At 35.9% G+C, this 20,629-nt stretch overlaps 1 protein-coding gene across 1 annotated transcript; it reads left to right on the plus strand.

Annotated features, from left to right (window-relative positions):
• Window positions 1-15,129: 15,129 nt before the first annotated feature.
• Window positions 15,130-18,772, plus strand: LOC123892992 (MDIS1-interacting receptor like kinase 2-like). The gene is made up of 2 exons (XM_045942903.1): window positions 15,130-18,055; window positions 18,163-18,772. Exons 1-2 carry the CDS (start codon window positions 15,235-15,237, stop codon window positions 18,516-18,518), a joined length of 3,177 nt encoding a protein of 1,058 aa, XP_045798859.1. The 5' UTR covers window positions 15,130-15,234; the 3' UTR covers window positions 18,519-18,772.
• The last annotated feature ends 1,857 nt before the right edge of the window (window positions 18,773-20,629 follow it).

Raw genomic sequence — 20,629 nt, forward strand, 5'->3', positions numbered from 1 at the left:
TCTTAAGTCAATTCTGAATCAATAAAATAAACTATGTTGAGACTGACTATAATAAAGGAACATACACAGAAGATAAGTTTGGATCTGAAGCAAAACTTTGATGGACTTAAGCTTCACGCAAGATTCTGAAATGACAGTGTCAAGTATTGTACTTCTCTAAAGATCATGACTGACACAAGTATATCCTCTTCCGAAGAATATCAACATCCTCGGACTGTTCTAGGCATTTTTTGTCTTAGAATACATTAAGAGTTATAAACTCTAAGCTTAAATTTTAGTTTACCCACTCTTTGAGTCTTAAGTGTAAACACCAAATAATCTTTGTATAACCGTGATTGAGAAAATCCTTAATTAATTGTAAGATAGAAAGACTTGGACTTGTGTGTAGGAGTAAGAAGACTTAGACTTGTATGTCTAACCAATTGTAATTTTGTGTGATTATAGTAAATAAACTCTTGTGTGAGGAGATTAGAAATGTAACCCTAAGATTAAGAGGTGAACTAATATAAATTTTTTGTGTCTATCTTTCTCTATCCTTTTTATACTTAGTCTTTTTTGCAAACCGTTTTTAACTTAGAAAGAATTTTTAGAAAAAGAAAAAAAATACAATATAAAACCTCTTATGTTACTTGTATTTTTCTCATTACTCTTCACCTAATTGTTTTGTTAGTAAGGTTTAATTAAAAATTAATTTATCTATTAAAAAAATTAGCAGGCATCTTTCGTGATAAAATTTTATCATTGTTGATTTTTCTTTAAAAATAAAATATTTAATTGGTAAGAAATATATTTTCCTTTTTTGTATAAGGTAAGAATTATAGTTTTATAATCACGTGGCTGACATATTTTCCTATAAACCATTATCATTTTTTAATAGAGTCGATTAAACTACTACTTTTCTTTGTTGGCATTATGAGAAACAAACAAAAATAGTAGTTAGATGGTCTTTTTTAATAAGAGTCTTTTTTTGAGTCCAGGTATCCTTTGAGTCCAGGTATCCTCCATTTATGTAGCTATCTATTTATCCAATTCTCTCCGGCGATGAATGACACGTGGCATTTAACAATTTCAATGGATGTGATTAAAAATCTCAACTTTGGAAAGCAACCGGGAAACATTTTTGAACAAACAACAACCCTAATTTCGGTCACTTTTGCTTCACCATCTCTCTTCGTCCTCTTGCCGTCGCCGTACATCTCCAACCCACCGCCGCTGAGAACAAACACCTCCAACACAGCGCCACCATCGACATGAACCACCCGACGGCCGACGCCGTCACTTTTGTTCTTGAAGCTATTATTATTTTCAAAACTGCAATTTTTTTTTGGTGAATATTGATTTTTGTTTATTCTAATGTTTTGTTAAATAGAACTTGAGATCAAAATTATGGAGTTCTATTTTTTATTTTGCAAAAAAAATCCAACTTTAAAGTTGCAACTTTGATTGACTCTAATTTTGCGGCGGCAAGGGTTGATGGGGCTAGCTGCTATGAGAGGAAGATGGGTGATGCAGGTACGGACGGAGAGACAATTCTAGGCAGCGCTGGGTTGAAGAAGAATGACGGCTGCCATGAGAAGAAAATGAAGGAAACTCTGTTACGTGTGGTGGAGAGGAAGTGGGAAGATAGATTTATTTTAATTAAATTATTTTTCGGTATTTAATTTCAACCCTTGGATGTTATTTTGCCACATGTCATGCATCCATGTTTCTAACTAGACTAAATGGATAATCCCTCAAATAGAAAGTATATATTTTATAAGAATCTTTTATTACCCAAAAAATAAAATAAGAGTCTTTTATTTTCTAAAAGCAAATATTTTAATAATAAGAGTAGTAAGATGATATATAAAAACACAAGTTAGATTGAGTCAAAAAAAAAAAAAACACAAGTTAGATAATTAATCAATGTTCCTTATAAAAAAGTTAGTGATCAAGTTGGAAATTAAATTTAATAAAGATATTAAGTTCAAATATTAATAAATTTCCTTTAAAACAGATCATTCGAGAAAATTCATTCGAATTATTCAATTTTTTTATGATAGATTTCTATGTTCTTTATCATTCATGCCGAGTTCATTCCTAAAAGTCAAAAAGCTATGTTGAACCTCATGTCATCATGGACCAAGAACAAGATACTACTAATTAATATAAGAACATATGTAATTATTATTGTTAATTGACGCATGATTTCTATTAGGGATGACAAAGTGGGTAAGTCCGTCCCGTTTAAACTCAACTCGCTTAAGTTCGTTTAAAAGCGGAACGAGAGGAGCCGAGCCAATTCAGGTGGCCTAGTCTAAAATCATATTTCGTTCCGTTTAATGGCGGATAAGCGAGTTGGCGGGCTGACCCGTCAAACAAAAATCATCATTATTATTATTATTATTATTATTATTATTTTATTTTGACACTTCTGTTGTTACAAAATATACGCTAATATTATGTTTTAAAAATAGAAACAAATAAATTTGTGAGAAAAAACTAGCTTATTGTCGCGGCGCGAAAAATATCCTCGAGTGTGAACACTCGAAAAGAAACAGAGTCGCCACCGAATTTTATTTATCCCAAAGAAGGGAAAGGAAAATATCGAGAAAACCTTGAGGAGTGAGAAATGGGTTCGGGAGTTGGTTATGCGAGGGGAAGGTATTAGCACCTCTCACATCCGTTGTACTCAACGGGAACCTTTTAGAGGGAAATGTTTGTTTGCTTTAACGTGTTTTTTAATGTTTGCTTGATTACTCGTTTCTTGCTTCATCAATTGAAAAAGTTTGTTTTTATTATTATTTATGTTATTATATATGCGGGGGAAAATGTTTTGTTTTTTATTATTGTGCCCGACAAGATGTTGAATCCTGCTCCTACGTATTCCCAGGTGCAATGGGAAAATCAGGGTTTCGTAGTTCAGGGTAAAAAATGTTTGTGGGTTGGTTGTTTTTAGACGCATGACGTCTAAGTCGCATTCTCGTATTTAAACGCTGCTTGTATGCTCGCACTTTGGAGGCTTAAGCGTGGTTTGTGTTACGGAGAAAGGACGAAAACATCACTCGTTTTGTGAAAAGGGTTTTACTTTTACTGCGCGCGAGGGCAGTGAAAAAGGTTTGGGTGTGTTGAGTTGATTTTAGGATTTTTGTGAAAATGTTTGAGAATGAGAATGGTCCGAGACACGAGTCATACGTCAGGGCCTCGGAACCATCCGGGTAGAGAAAGTCATACATCAGTCCCTTCCTTTTTCATCCTTTTAATCTTAAGTCGTTTTAATTTGATTTAACAAAATCAAAAGAAAAGATTAAGAGATATTTTTTATGTGTTTTAAGATTTGAGAATGAGAATGGTCCGAGACACGAGTCATACGTCAGGGCCTCGAAACCATTCGGGTAGAGAAAGTCATACGTCAGTCCCTTCCTTTTTCATTCTATTTATTGATTAAGTATTGAATAAATTTAAACAAGACGAAGAAGAAACAAATCAAGCTAACAAAGTATAGACAACAAACTCTTATTTGAATAAGCACTTATATGAATAAGCACTAAAAAAACAAATAAACCGCCACTGGGGGTGTAAACTGGGGTCTGGGGGTGAGGCAATAGCAAAGCTGCAACACCAAGCCCAGCCCAGTTCGTCCAAAAAAACAAGCAGAACAAAAATGATTCAGCGTGTCATCAGGATCAGGGTGCGGGATAGGCTTCACAGATCTGGGCTTTCTGATTCATCAGATGGCTTAGATTTTAAAATAATCAAACAGATCTCAGCCTTTCACCAGATCCAACAGACATGTTTTAAACTTGAGAGGGTGCCAATGAAGCGCTGACACGTCATCGTCTTCAACCTCCTTCACCTTCTTCATGTTGAAGAATCAACAAGAAGCCATGAAAGCTTCAAGTGAAGCTCACGGCCAAACACAACATCATCAATTCTTGACCAAAAATCAAAAGTTTATATACCATTTCGCTCGAAATAATGCGTAGATCATGAATATAAACTTATATTTTTTAAAAGGTGTTTTTATCTCAAAAAAAGTTCGAAACTTTAAAACCCAAAAAAACTTTAAAATTCACATTTGAACGAATTAAACAAAATTAAGGGTTGGAAAAGCTTCAGTAGGTGTTCATGAGTAAAAACGTTTAGAAACCTACTTGTTTTGAGGCTTGCTTAGGTGGGTTAACACCTACTCCTTTCTTGGCTATTTTGAATCTTGTGTAAGCTTTTGTTGATGGTTTTCTTCGTTTTTCTTGCGGGTTCAAGCTTAAGGAGGTGTTTGGAGTGATTTGGGTGAAGAGATTTGAAGGCTGGAGGTGGTTTTAATGGATTTCGAATTTGGGAAAAGTGATGGAGAAGAGGTGAGCTTTTTATGTTTCTTTCTCAGATTTCTCTCTAACTCTCCCCTCAAAAATCGTCCTCCTCTTTTCTGATTTTTGGCTCTCAATTTATAGAGTTTATGGCTGAGTTCTCATGTCCAGTGGATAAAATGGAGTTTGGATTTTCTATTGTTTTGGCACAAAATATGGTTTTGGCAGGGATCAAAAAGGGAATGGAGTGGCTGCACTTTTGCTTTGAGTGCATTCATGGGGAAGACTGAACTTATTTTGGGAAAAGATCATGAAAAGAAGAAGCTGAAAATAAGGGATGAAGGAGGCGCATAGCAGCAACAACAGTGTTGTTGTTTTTTTCTCTTCTTTTTTTTTTAATTTTTGATTATAATTATAATAATAATAATAATAATAATAATAATAGAAAATAAGTGAAAAATAGAAAAATAATTAAAAAATAAAAAAAATAATTGTAAAAAGAGGGTAGGACAAAATTAGGGTATGACAGCTGCCCCTATTTAATTATTTTGGACCCGTGAGTATGAATGACCTTTGTCTTCATAATCTTGAGGTGCAAGGTAATTAAATACAAATGCCCTAATTTTGCTCCATGGAGAAAAATGAATTTGATGATGATAAAGAATGAGATCCACTTCCCTGGAAAAGTCGGATACTCAAGGTAGAGATGATTCTGATTTTATTCAGCCGCCCACACTGAAGGTCAATCCCTTGATCCGTGATTCGATCTTATTCAGCCGCCCACACTGAAGGTCAATCCTTGGTTTGATCTTATTCAGCCGCCCACGCTGAAGGTCAATCTTTGAAAGTGATTTTATCCAGCCGCCCACACTGAAGGTCGATCCTCTTCTGATCTTATTCAGCCGCCCACACTGAAGGTCAATCCTTGGTTTGATCTTATTCAGCCGCCCACACTGAAGGTCAATCTTCTTTGGATTTTATCCAGCCGCCTACACTGAAGGTCCATCTTCTCTTGATCTTATTCAGCCGCCCACACTGAAGGTCAATCCTTGGTTTGATCTTATTCAGCCGCCCACACTGAAGGTCCATCTTCTTTTGATCTTATTCAGCCGCCTACACTGAAGGTCAATCCTTGGTTTGATCTTATTCAGCCGCCCACACTGAAGGTCAATCTTCTTTGGATCTTATTCAGCCGCCCACACTGAAGGTAAATCCCTTTTGATCTTGTTTGCCACTTCGCTTTATAAGTTTTGAAACTCAACAATGGCTCTCCACTTTGCTTTGAAAGTTTTGAAACTCAACAATGGCTCTCCACTTTGCTTTGAAAGTTTTGAACTCAACTCTGGCTCTCCACTTCGCTTTGAAAGTTTTGAAATCGGGATACTCCGCTTTGAGAGTTTTGCAAGTAAAGTGATCTTGAGATCCCACCGGGGATAAGATAATCTTGTTCAGCCATTTTTGCTGAAGGTTGATCCTTACTGATGAGGTGATGCTCTTCAAGAAGATTCTGCTGGGGATGTACTTTCAAGCTATCCTATCTAAGGATTCTTCAAGAGACTCGCTGGGGAGAAAGCTAGACATCTTTCATTTCAGACTTGTTGGGGAAAAGGTGACTCTACCTTGCTCGAGATTGAAGGCTGAAGGTTATACTCTGTGGAGAGAAACCTTTGAATCTGCTGCATGAATATCTTGGATGATGCAATGATTGTTTATGCATGTCTTAATGCCTAAAGATGCAAAGCTAATGCAAATGAATTTGTTGATTCATGATATGCATGATATGTCTTTGTTTGTTAGGCATATTGTTGATACATGAGATGCATGAATGCATGAAGTGGAATGCATGTCTAGTGCATGTGATGATCATTGGGACGAGTAGAAATTGGATTTTTTTACGAACGGATGCTAATGACAATTGGGCTTAAACAGGTGTCAATGGTGATTAGGCTGCAAAGTGGGTGCTAATGACAATTAGGCTTAAACAGGTGCCAATGGTGATTAGGCTGCAAAGTGAGTGCTAATGACAATTGGGCTTAAACAGGTGCCAATGGTGATTAGGGGGCAAAGTGGGTGCTAATGACAATTGGGCTTAAACATGTGCCAATGGTGATTAGGCTGCAAAGTAGGTGCTAATGACAATTGGGCTTAAACAGGTGCCAATGGTGATTAGGCTGTGGGTGGTGCCAAATGAGGTTGGGCTTTTAAGGGTACCAATAACAATTGGATTTTGAGTTGGTGCCAATAACGATTGGACTTTCAGGGTGCCAATAATGATTGGACTTTGAGTTGGTACCAATAACAATTGGATTTTTGAGGTGTGCCAATAACGATTGGACTTTTAAGGTGCCAATAATGATTGGACTTTTGAGTGGATACCAATGACAATTGGATTTTTGATTGGGTGCCAATAACGATTGGACTTAGCTGGGTACCAATAACAATTGGATTTTTGGGTGCCAATGACAATCAGACTTTTGCTGGGTACCAATAACAATTGGATTTTTTTTTTTTTGCGAGCCAATAGCAATTGGACTTTTGAGTGGGTGCCAATAACGATTGGACTTTTGCTTGAGGATATTTGATTTGCTGTCTAGTCTCGAGGTTATTGAGTTTGTGGTATGGGGCATACCATATGAATGAAATGACATGATTAATGCGTGATGTCGATTTGCTAGAATGAAATGACATGATTAATGCATGAAGATGATTAATGTGATGATTTGAATGTTACTATGAATGCCCCTGCAGTGGGTGAGGATTGGTTTAGAACCGGTGAATGTTCAAGGCTTTTTGTAGAAATGTGGCCTGATGTTGTGTCAACATAATCCCGACGCCCATTCCGGACTCAACAGTTGCGGATGTATGCTAGATTTGGCTTGGCCGCCTTGAAGGTATGAGGAGGAGTTGCCCCTGTGTAACCTGTCTTGCCCCAATCTGTTGGGTCTTGAAGTCATTAGCCATCTCACTGATATTGGTGCCCCTTTTCTAGGAGGTATGCTCTTGATCAAACTGGCGTTTGGAGGTGCAACCCTGATTGCCCCATTCTTGAAATGCTCTTGGCCGGGCCAACATGATCTTCAGGTGCCCCTAGTCATAAGGGTTCGCTCTTGATTAGCGGGATCCCAAGGTGATTTGCCCCTAATAGGAACATCGTGAGCTAGTTTAATAGGTCTTGAACACCTGGGTTTTGATGCAACTTCCATGATATGGTCTTGAGCATTTTTCCCGTACTGAATGACCCTTCTAGGGAAAGTCCCTCTTGGTTAATTGAAGTTCCGAGATAGTTGCCCCAGATTGGATCGAACTTCTTGCTGATCACTTGGTGACTGCTCATAGATGAAACTTCCTTTTTGTTAAGTGTTGATTTGCAGATAAACCTGTTTATTCAAAATTGGTAATTCTAATGCAATGTGTATGCTAGTTTTGAAATCAATATTGAGATGAGATTGATGTATAATGGATGAATGTTGTGAAGGAGGGTGTGAGAATATGATATCAACACTGGTGATTAACAAAAGATTTTGGGAGTCAGGTTAACGCAACCTTGCTACCGCATGCTTTCGAAATAAACCTTGCTTCAATTAGGTCTTTTGAGGGTTGTAACGTGGTCTGGTTCACGGTTTTTGAATAAAAGGATATAAGGCACAAAATTTTATTTTAACCCACCTCATTCTCCATGATATTCTTCAGTCCTACGTTCAATTAATTCAACCTATGCTCTCAAGTTCCAAGAGATTTTGGAAATGCGATGATGAGGATACAATGGCTTAGAGGTCAATGATAAATTTTGACGTGACAGTCACTTACTTTTTTTTTGGTCACATGATTTTGTTTTCATTGGTGACACTCTTTTTTGTTTGTAATCCCTAATTTTTGCCTGAACTATTTTTGAGTTTCTAGTCCACCGGGATGCCCTAATTTTTGCCTAAGTCATTTTGAGTTTTGACTTAGCGGGCTTTTCTTTCTTCTTTTTGTTGGAGAATTGTGACTGCCTCGACAATGGTGGAGGAAAATAAATTCTCTTTTTGACTCTCTTATTATTTCCTTAACGTCATGTGATGTGTTCAAGGAAGAAAATGTGATTGATCATCGAATGAGATGTTTTTCTCTTGAAACTCGAACGCATGGTCGAATTAACTGAACACTACCCTGCCCCGGGTTAAAAATGCGGGTTATTTCGAATAGAAAGAAACACCAACTTCTAGGCTCAACAGGGGTGACTACGGATTATCTTCCTTATTTCTCCGGTGTTTGGGGATTTGAAACAATGCCTTACATCATCAACAAAGTTTTATCCGAAAGCATACTGTAGCAACTTTGGTTATTTTGTTTTTCATCATTCTCCCTCCAATCTTTATTCAAACGGATTTGATAATGAAAGAAATGAAATGAGTGAAATATATATATTTTGCTTTTGTGGAGAAGAGAGAAAAGTGAATGGACATGAAAAGATTAATTTCAAACATGCATACACATTTTATTATGATTACTATTGCGAATAAACAAGTTTAAGCACAAATTAAACTTCGCAAATAGGAAAATTACAAAGATGAAAACAGTCTAATGATAATCAATCCTTGAGCTTGATTCCCTTTTGACCGGTTGGCAACCTTTAAACTTTTAGACGGCCTCTAGCAGCGGACTATCTTTCACATTTGGCTTGCCATCCTTGAAAGTCAAGACCTTCCCGTCGATGAGCTCTTGTACTAGATGTTTGAATGTTATGCAGTTATCAATGGAATGACCTTCAGCACCCATATGAAACTCACATTTAGCTTTATCATCATACCAAGCCGGAAACGGTGGTGTCATGGGTTTTAGAGCCCTCGGAATTACCATTCCATTGTGCACTAGATATGGAAGAAGTTGACCATATGACATAGGAATCAGATCAAAGACCTTTCTTTTGGGAGTGGCAGCATTAGTTTCCTCCTCCTTCATTTTGGTGAAACTGTTTGCAGGCTCTTTTGAGGTACATTGATTGCCCATAGTAGCTTGAATCTTACCACTCTTGATCCCCATTTCAATCCTCTCACCTATCTTCACCATATCAGAAAAACCAGTTGAAACACTGCCGACCATTCTTTCAAAATATGCCCCTTGCAGAGTGTTAGTGAATATGTCCACTAGTTCGGCTTCTAAGAGTGGAGGACGAACTTGTGCAGCCAACTCTCTCCAACATTGAGCATAGACCCTGAATGACTCACCCTCCTTTTGAGACATGTTTTGTAACTGAGTACGATCTTGAGCCATGTCAATGTTATATTGGTACTGCTTAATGAAAGCATTTGCCAAATCTCTCCATGATTGGATTCGGTTCCCCTCCAGTTGCATGTACCAGTTGAGTGATGCCCCAGTGAGGCTATCTTGGAAGCAATGCATCATGAGTTTGTCATCTTTAGCAAAGGAGGCCATCTTCCGACTATACATAATCAAATGATTCTTTGGACAGCTGAGGCCTTTATACTTCTCGAAGTCAGGGACCTTAAATTTTAGCGGGAGCACCAAGTCTGGAACTAGGCACATATTGGCAAGGTCTAAGGGATCAACTCCTTCCATCATGCTTAGACGGTCTTCAATAGCCTTGAATTTCTGTCGAGCTTCCTCTAGCTGAGGAACATTAGAATTAACCTTTGGCACATCTTCAAATAACCCTAGACTCTGATAAGCATTTCTGGGATCATCCAGATTCTCTTGTTGTGAAACAAAACCTTGTTGGACCAGAGGGACTCTAGTCTGGGTATTCTGAGGAGACTGTTGAACTTCAACCCGATTCTGTGGAGTATACCCAACGGGCAAACCAAAAGTTGGCCAAACCGTGTTTACTGCTGAAGTTCCTCCTTGGGGTGCAGGAACTGCGGTTTCAACCACAATTGGCTGCGCTAGTTTGTTCAGATTAATCAACAACTCAAGAGCCTTGTCCAATTTTTCAGTCAATTGTGCTACCTCGCCCTTCAAAGCATCGTGCTGGTCTTGCCAATTCTCCATGACTAGTCTTGAGACGTTTCTTGTCAAATACCGGCGTCGGGAATATGACTGGTTATATGAACGAATGGAATGAGATGCAATTTATGAATGAAAATGCATGCGAAATTTTTAATTCCTTTTTTAGTCATTTTGGTTTAAGTGAACCGTAGACACATTGTTATCATAAGCGTTCCGGGATATAAGAAAAATTCAAACTTTTACTTCCCATGATTGAAAAAACTTTATGCTTATGTAACTAGTGTTTGTTTAGTTCCTTGAAAACAAAAATGCACATGCATGATTATTGTTACGAATGCATGAATGCAAGTAGTATTCCATGCAGCAGATCAAGCGAACCGTAACAGATTAGGTGTAAATTTTGAAGGCCAACGGCTCAGAGTTACCTACAACCCATCCCAATCTTACATGTTTGTTCTAGGTTTGACATCGTTCCTAAATTCATAGGTAAATCTTTAGGAGATGATGTTCGTGTTGCAACGGCTCATAACAAACATCTACTAAAGATAAACCTCCTCTAGGTGAAGTTGGTACATCAACCGGGAAGGTCAACATAACGCAACCATCGACTCGGTTCTTAAACAGAGGTTCAAGGTCATAGGTTTTTAAAAAGGTCCCCAAGGTCACGGATCCATCCAGGGAACGTTTCGGTCCTCGAGTCATACGTCAGGCGAACCGATATCCCTAAGACGAATCTACCCCAAGTGGGAGTATCATGCCAACCCTCGAGTCATACGTCAGGCGAGCTAGCAATCAACCCCCGATGTGTCTTAAGTTTTCCTCAAGTCCGGGTATAGGACTTTTCACTCAGTAACCAAGTAACCGGCCCAAGTGGGCAAAAGGAAAAAGAAAGGAGATGAAGCAGAAGAGACAGATATAGCAGATAATATCCAAGCAAATATGCAATATAATATTAAAAGCAATAAAGCAAAAATGTAAATAACATACATTAAAGCAAACAAGCGAAAACCCGCTAAATTAGGCTTAACTCTCAAAAGGTTTTATTCCCCAGCAGAGTCGCCAGCTGTCGCGGCGCGAAAAATATCCTCGAGAAAAGAAACAGAGTCGCCACCGAATTTTATTTATCCCAAAGAAGGGAAAGGAAAATATCGAGAAAACCTTGAGGAGTGAGAAATGGGTTCGGGAGTTGGTTATGCGAGGGGAAGGTATTAGCACCTCTCACATCCGTTGTACTCAACGGGAACCTTTTAGAGGGAAATGTCTGTTTGCTTTAACGTGTTTTTTAATGTTTGCTTGATTACTCGTTTCTTGCTTCATCAATTGAAAAAGTTTGTTTTTATTATTATTTATGTTATTATATATGCGGGGGAAAATGTTTTGTTTTTTATTATTGTGCCCGACAAGATGTTGAATCCTGCTCCTACGTATTCCCAGGTGCAATGGGAAAATCAGGGTTTCGTAGTTCAGGGTAAAAAATGTTTGTGGGTTGGTTGTTTTTAGACGCATGACGTCTAAGTCGCATTCTCGTATTTAAACGCTGCTTGTATGCTCGCACTTTGGAGGCTTAAGCGTGGTTTGTGTTACGGAGAAAGGACGAAAACATCACTCGTTTTGTGAAAAGGGTTTTACTTTTACTGCGCGCGAGGGCAGTGAAAAAGGTTTGGGTGTGTTGAGTTGATTTTAGGATTTTTGTGAAAATGTTTGAGAATGAGAATGGTCCGAGACACGAGTCATACGTCAGGGCCTCGGAACCATCCGGGTAGAGAAAGTCATACATCAGTCCCTTCCTTTTTCATCCTTTTAATCTTAAGTCGTTTTAATTTGATTTAACAAAATCAAAAGAAAAGATTAAGAGATATTTTTTATGTGTTTTAAGATTTGAGAATGAGAATGGTCCGAGACACGAGTCATACGTCAGGGCCTCGAAACCATTCGGGTAGAGAAAGTCATACGTCAGTCCCTTCCTTTTTCATTCTATTTATTGATTAAGTATTGAATAAATTTAAACAAGACGAAGAAGAAACAAATCAAGCTAACAAAGTATAGACAACAAACTCTTATTTGAATAAGCACTTATATGAATAAGCACTAAAAAAACAAATAAACCGCCACTGGGGGTGTAAACTGGGGTCTGGGGGTGAGGCAATAGCAAAGCTGCAACACCAAGCCCAGCCCAGTTCGTCCAAAAAAACAAGCAGAACAAAAATGATTCAGCGTGTCATCAGGATCAGGGTGCGGGATAGGCTTCACAGATCTGGGCTTTCTGATTCATCAGATGGCTTAGATTTTAAAATAATCAAACAGATCTCAGCCTTTCACCAGATCCAACAGACATGTTTTAAACTTGAGAGGGTGCCAATGAAGCGCTGACACGTCATCGTCTTCAACCTCCTTCACCTTCTTCATGTTGAAGAATCAACAAGAAGCCATGAAAGCTTCAAGTGAAGCTCACGGCCAAACACAACATCATCAATTCTTGACCAAAAATCAAAAGTTTATATACCATTTCGCTCGAAATAATGCGTAGATCATGAATATAAACTTATATTTTTTAAAAGGTGTTTTTATCTCAAAAAAAGTTCGAAACTTTAAAACCCAAAAAAACTTTAAAATTCACATTTGAACGAATTAAACAAAATTAAGGGTTGGAAAAGCTTCAGTAGGTGTTCATGAGTAAAAACGTTTAGAAACCTACTTGTTTTGAGGCTTGCTTAGGTGGGTTAACACCTACTCCTTTCTTGGCTATTTTGAATCTTGTGTAAGCTTTTGTTGATGGTTTTCTTCGTTTTTCTTGCGGGTTCAAGCTTAAGGAGGTGTTTGGAGTGATTTGGGTGAAGAGATTTGAAGGCTGGAGGTGGTTTTAATGGATTTCGAATTTGGGAAAAGTGATGGAGAAGAGGTGAGCTTTTTATGTTTCTTTCTCAGATTTCTCTCTAACTCTCCCCTCAAAAATCGTCCTCCTCTTTTCTGATTTTTGGCTCTCAATTTATAGAGTTTATGGCTGAGTTCTCATGTCCAGTGGATAAAATGGAGTTTGGATTTTCTATTGTTTTGGCACAAAATATGGTTTTGGCAGGGATCAAAAAGGGAATGGAGTGGCTGCACTTTTGCTTTGAGTGCATTCATGGGGAAGACTGAACTTATTTTGGGAAAAGATCATGAAAAGAAGAAGCTGAAAATAAGGGATGAAGGAGGCGCATAGCAGCAACAACAGTGTTGTTGTTTTTTTCTCTTCTTTTTTTTTTAATTTTTGATTATAATTATAATAATAATAATAATAATAATAATAATAATAATAATAGAAAATAAGTGAAAAATAGAAAAATAATTAAAAAATAAAAAAAATAATTGTAAAAAGAGGGTAGGACAAAATTAGGGTATGACACTTATGAGACAAAAATATCGAGGAGATATACTATAAACACATATGCAGTCACTCTAATCATTAAAGAAGTATTTTGCTACTGTATGTGTATAAGATAATGAATCGGGAAAAAATGTGAACCACCATATGTGATGTTGGTTCAAGTAATAGAATAAAAAAAGTAACTTACACTAGGGATCCGGTGAACAAGAAGTACAAGTAAGAAGAGACAAGAAGGATCAAGAGAGCAATGCAATACGAGAGTAAAGAAGTAATAAGTTATTAATCCTAAATTTGGCACAAGTTGTATGAATAAATAGGAAAAAAAAACTAAATTTACTTTAAATAAGTGTTGTATTTTATTAGGTTGGACCATCTTATTTTATTCCTTACTAAAAAAAATGGCAAATTCTATGGTACATATGAACAATTTCAATGTACCGATACATTAGATCATTAAATTACTAGGTAAATGAATATTGTTTTGAAAGAAATCATTTTTCTATCATTTAAAATATTATAATAACTAAATACTATTTATCAAAATCGAGAAAAAAAATAAAATTATATATTTTTTCGAATTTTTTATCACTCATAATAGTTATTATTGAATTTTTTAATGAAAAAATGTAAAAAAGTTAGTTAATGTTTATAAAACATTGAACTTGTATTTTTTCTTATATGGAATTATCATCTCTAAAATACAATGATCGCCAAATAATTTTTTAATTTATAAAATAATCGTTAATTTATTAATTAATTGATCTAATGTACACGTTTTACGACCCTTAATTTCTATTAATAAAAATAAAACTACTAGTATTTGTTAAATGGTTTTTCTATGCTTATAAGAAAAATGGTTTTTCTTAATATGCAAATTAATTTTGCACATGTTAAGTTTGTAATTGTAAAAAAATAAATAATAAGTTTGTATGTGCATTTTATATAAAATATATACTTTCTAATAAATAATTATTTATTTTAATTGCGTTAACATGTACAATATTGTACATGTTAAACAAATTCTTTGTTAAATTATCATTTCTTAGTTAATGCACAATAAAAATTAAAAAACAATTGTCCTCAAATAGTAACTACTAGGAACATTATTAAAGTGATTGGAGTTCGAATTCCGAATTTCATATTTCTCTATATTTAAATGTGTGAGTCTTGTCATTAGCGTACTTGCAAAAAATCAGTAATACATTGAATAACATAATGAGTAACATTGTGGCGTTATTATGTAAAAAAACAAAAAGGTGGCATTAATATTTGCATTAAGCTCCGTCCAAATGTGGTTCCTGCCCTGCAATCGAACTCAATGCATTCACAATTCTTTTTAATTTTTTTATGGAAGAGGCAGACTGAATTTGACAACTAAATTTAATTAATCACAAACGATATAATAATGTTGTCAGAAAACGTAACCCCATATTCACACATTACCCACTATTTTACCAAAAAAAGAATAACATATATTCTTGACTAATTTTTTCACACATACATACCCACTGTTTTACTACTAAAAAAAATATATTCACACACCCACGTGTTTATTCTCTGCATATATACATAACATATCCCTCAAAAAGAATAACATATCCCTGAAAATTCACAAATCATATACACATACTCATCATGATTCTCTCTAGCTGGCAAATTATGTTCATTATTCTCTCAGTCCTTCCAACACTCTCATGGTCACAAGCTGAATCACAAGCTTTGTTAAAATGGAAAAATAGCTTTGATAACCAAAGTCAAACACTCTTATCAACTTGGAAAAATACCACAAATCCATGCAAATGGCAAGGAATTACCTGTGATAAAAAATCCAATTCCATTTCTACCATAAACCTTGAAAACTTTGGACTAAAAGGTACACTTCACTCTCTTCCATTTTCTTCATTCCCAAACCTTATAACCATAAATATCTACAATAACCACTTTTATGGAACTATTCCACCACAAATAGGTAACATGTCAAAAATAAATGTGTTGAATTTTTCTTTAAACCCTTTTGATGGTTCCATTCCACAAGAAATGTGCACATTAAAAAGTTTACAAAAGCTTGATCTTTCTCAATGTAAACTAAGTGGATCAATTCCTAGTTCAATAGGAAATTTATCCAATTTATTATTTCTAGATTTAGGTACCAACAATTTTTCTGGTGGTCCTATTCCTCCTGAGATTGGAAAATTGAACAAATTAGGGTTTCTAGCAATTCCAAAAAGTAAATTAATTGGTTCAATTCCACAAGAAATTGGTTTCTTGAGAAATCTTATTTATCTTGATTTAACAAGAAATTCTTTAACTGGTGTTATACCTGAAACTATAGGTAATTTGAGCAAATTAGATACACTTATACTTTCTAATAACACCAAAATTTCAGGACCAATTCCACACTCTTTGTGGAATTTGTCTAGCTTGAGATTGATCTACTTTAACAACATGAGTCTTTCTGGATCAATTCCTGATTCTATACAAAACTTGGTTAATTTGGATACTCTTGCACTTGATATTAATCACCTTTCTGGAACCATTCCTTCTACAATTGGAAAGTTGAAAAAACTATATTCTTTGTATTTGGGAACAAATCGTTTTTCTGGATCGATTCCGGATTCTATAGGAGATTTGATAAATTTGGAAGACTTTAGTGTCCAAGAAAACAATCTTTCAGGAACTATTCCAGCTTCAATTGGAGATTTGAAGTGGCTCAATGTGTTTGAAGTAGCTACTAATAAACTTCATGGTAGAATTCCAGTTGGACTTTATAACATTACTAATTGGTATTCCTTTGTTGTGTCTGAGAATCAATTAGTTGGTCATTTGCCGCCGAAAATATGTTCTGGTGGACAATTAAGGTACTTGAATGCTGATCAAAACCATTTCACGGGTCCAGTACCAACAAGTTTGAAACACTGTGATACCATTGAAAGAATCAGAATTGAGGGAAATTTAATAGAAGGTGATATAGCACAAGATTTTGGTGTATATCCGAATTTACGATACCTTGATCTGAGTGACAATAAGTTTCATGGCCAAATTTCATCTAACTGGGGGAAGTCTCTTGATCTTGATACTTTCAAGATATCCAACAACAATGTTTCTGGTGGTATACCATTGGATTTTATTGGTTTAACCAAGCTAGGTAGACTTCATCTTTCTTCGAATCAATTGACCGGGAAACTTCCGAAGGAATTAGGAGACATAAAATCATTAGTGGAACTTAAGATAAGTAACAATCATTTTACAGATAACATTCCAACAGAATTTGGATTGCTGCCAATACTTAATGAGTTGGATCTCGGAGGAAACGAGTTGAGTGGAACGATACCGATGGAAGTTGCAAAGCTACCAAGGTTACGAAGATTGAATTTGAGCAGAAACAAATTCGTAGGAAGTATTCCCGTGCAGTTTGGTTCAGATTTGGAATCACTTGATCTTAGTGGAAATTTTTTGAATGGAAAAATACCAACAACCCTTGAAAACTTGATGCAGTTGTCAATGCTGAATCTCTCACACAATATGCTTGCAGGAACCATTCCTCAAAATTTTGAAAGGAGTTTGGTTTTTGTTAATATATCAGACAACCGGTTAGAAGGGCCACTTCCGAAAATTCCAGCTTTTCTTAATGCTCCGTTTGAATCACTCAAAAATAACAAAGGCTTATGTGGAAATATCACAGGTTTGGTTCGTTGTGCAACAAACCATAGTAACAAGAGCAAAAATGTCCTCCGATCAGTATTCATTGCGTTAGCAGCTCTAATATTTGTGTTGTGCATGGTTGGAATTTCAATGTATATTTTGCGTCGAAGACAAAAACCAAAGGAAGAAAGCCAAACTGTAGAAGAAGCACAAAAAGGAGTACTCTTTTCAATTTGGAGTCATGATGGAAAAATGATGTTTGAAAATATAATTGAAGCTACTGAGAATTTTGATGATAAATATCTCATTGGAGTTGGAAGTCAAGGAAATGTCTACAAGGCAGAGTTGTCTGCAGGTACGGTTGTAGCTGTTAAGAAGCTTCATTTAGTAACAGATGAAGAAATGTCAACTTTCAGTTCAAAGTCTTTTAAGAGTGAGATTGAAACCTTGGCAGAAATCAAACACAGGAACATCATTAAACTTATTGGATTTTGCTCACATTCTAAGTTCTCATTTTTGGTTTACAACTTCTTGGAAGGTGGAAGCTTAGATCATATCCTAAACAATGACACACAAGCCACTGCGTTTGATTGGGAAAAGAGAGTGAATGTTGTTAAAGGTGTGACCAATGCTTTGTCCTACTTGCATCATGATTGCTCACCTCCAATTATTCACCGCGACATATCAAGCAAGAATGTCCTTCTTAATCTTGATTATGAAGCTCACGTCTCCGACTTCGGGACAGCAAAGTTTCTAAAGCCTGGTTTACTTAGTTGGACCCAATTTGCAGGCACTTTTGGATATGCAGCACCAGGTTAGAATCATTTCCACTCTTATATAGATAATATCATTTTACATATAATATTGAAACTCATTAATTTGTGCAAACTATAACTTATAGGTTAATTTGTTTGTTTGCAGAGTTAGCACAAACAATGGAAGTGAATGAGAAATGTGATGTATACAGCTTTGGAGTACTTGCATTAGAAATCATAATGGGAAAACATCCGGGAGATCTCATTTCATTATTTTTGTCACCATCTACAAGGCCAATGGCTAATGATATGTTGCTGATGGATGTTTTAGATGAACGACCTCAACAAGTTATGAAACCGATTGATGAGGAGGTTATCTTGATTACAAAGTTGGCATTTGCTTGCTTGAGGCAAAATCCATGTTCTCGTCCAACAATGGAACAAGTATCTAAGATGCTTGCAGCAGAAAAATCACCTTTGGAGACTCAACTTTGCATGATCAGACTAGGACAACTTCAATAAGTCATTGAAAAACTCTATTGTATATATAATAACATCCTTATCTTTTTCTTGTGTCTTATTAATATTAATAGAGTAGTCACCCCTTAAGTTAGTGACACTGATAAATGATTGTATTCTGTTAGAATTTGTTAGATATCTTGCTAGCTAGGGTTCTGAGCTGGCTTAGGTGTGACTGCTTTCATCAGTTGTAAGCTCCTCTATATAAAGAGAGCACTTGTTGTATTAAATAAAGTTGCACAATTCAGTTTCTGAAACAGTAGATTCATCAATTTTTGTATTCTTCTATTATGGTATCTGTTTGTTTTTCTTTTGTGGGAGGGCAGACCAAAAACAAGATCCAACAGTACAAATGGATCTACCATCACAACACTTCGATATCTCTCACTATCCACCGCCATCAATGCAACACGCAACCTCTTCAATCTTGCTGAGTTGTGATGGCACTTCTTATTATCAATTTCATTTTGCTCTGAAGCTTTTGATCAAGCTCGGTGGAAATAATTTCCAGCTATGGATTGAACAGGTAGAAGGTGTCATTGCCTCTCATAAACTTCATCGCCTTGTAGTGAATCCCACAGTTCCTTGAAAATTCAACTCAGAAAGTCATGGATATCTCAACATTGTCTCTGATGAATGAGATAAGTGATAGATATCTCAACATTGTCTGTGATGAATATGATAAGTGGCTTGTAGAAGATCAGCTTCTTTTTAATTGGTTACTATCCACTTTATCTGATTCAATCTAGCCTCGTATAATCGGTTTCAGACAAGCATGTCAAGTTTGGGAGATAGTCCACAAACACTTTCAATCTCATATAGGCCAAAATGCGCCAGCTTGACTCCGAATTGAAGAGCACCAAGAAGTAAACTAGTTAGCTTTCTGAATACGTGCTCGAATCAAAGCCATCACTGATTCTCTTCTTTGCAATTAGTGATCCTACCACCGAACAAAATCAGATTGATGCCATCCTATAACGGCTTCTTGAGGAATACAGTCACTTTGTCATGATGATATATGGAAGTCAGATTGTAACTCTTTACTTGACATCAGAACTTTACTCCTAGTTTAACAATCCCAGCTTGACATATTTTGTCAAGAAATTGCAACTACTACACTTTCAGCAAATTTCACTCAGCCATCACAATCATCTCAACATCTCAACAAGTTGATTCAACTTCACAAGATCCACACTCAAGTTGAATGTTCGTTGTGGTGGCCGTGGTGGAAGTGGAAATCAACCTACCTTTCAACTATGTGGGAAGTATGGAAACGATCACGATGTGCCGCACAGGTTTGATCAAACCTTTACTTCTCGCACTCCACCTCAGGTAAAACATATCCTTCACATGTTTGGTTCATCTAAGTTTTATTCATCTTCATATCCACATGTTTCTTCATCTCTGAATTAACTGTTACATGTTCCTGCAATTGCTAAAAATTTACTACTTGTTTCCAAATTTGACATGACTATAATGTCTATATTTCCTGCTTTGTTAAATCACATGAATTATGAATATAATTTGGTTCTCTTTGAAGGCTCCCTTGGTGTAGATGTTACTCATCAGTCATCTCCTACTTCTCCATGAGCCTTCTATATACCAATGTGCATACCTCTCTTGTCAAGACTGTTCATGATATTCATTCTATTATCTCCAATAATTCTTCTGTTTGGCATTCAAGGTTAGTTCATGCTAACTCTAAAATGTGTCTAATAATGCCACTAAGAATGATCTAGTTCATGATAAACATCAAAAACAAAAGAGAAAATAACACTTTCTCATAAAGATCCTCGAATAACACTCTCCTCCATTCATATATTAAAATCTACCATTCCCTCCATCGAAAAGTATATATATATATATATATATATATATATATATATATATATATATATATATATATATATATATATATATATATAATGCTTTAGCCTACTTTAATATGATCAAACTTTTTATGTACCCATCCAATAATACTTAGATGATGTGACACAAATTTCTTCTAACTTAAGTCATTATAGTTGTGGCGGAATGTAATTAGTTGGAAAAAAAACAACTTATTATGCATATTTTTTCATTCATAATTAAGTTATCATATATTTTTTGAATAT

This window comes from Trifolium pratense, linkage group LG6, assembly GCF_020283565.1.
Source record: "Trifolium pratense cultivar HEN17-A07 linkage group LG6, ARS_RC_1.1, whole genome shotgun sequence".
Taxonomy (NCBI): domain Eukaryota; kingdom Viridiplantae; phylum Streptophyta; class Magnoliopsida; order Fabales; family Fabaceae; genus Trifolium; species Trifolium pratense.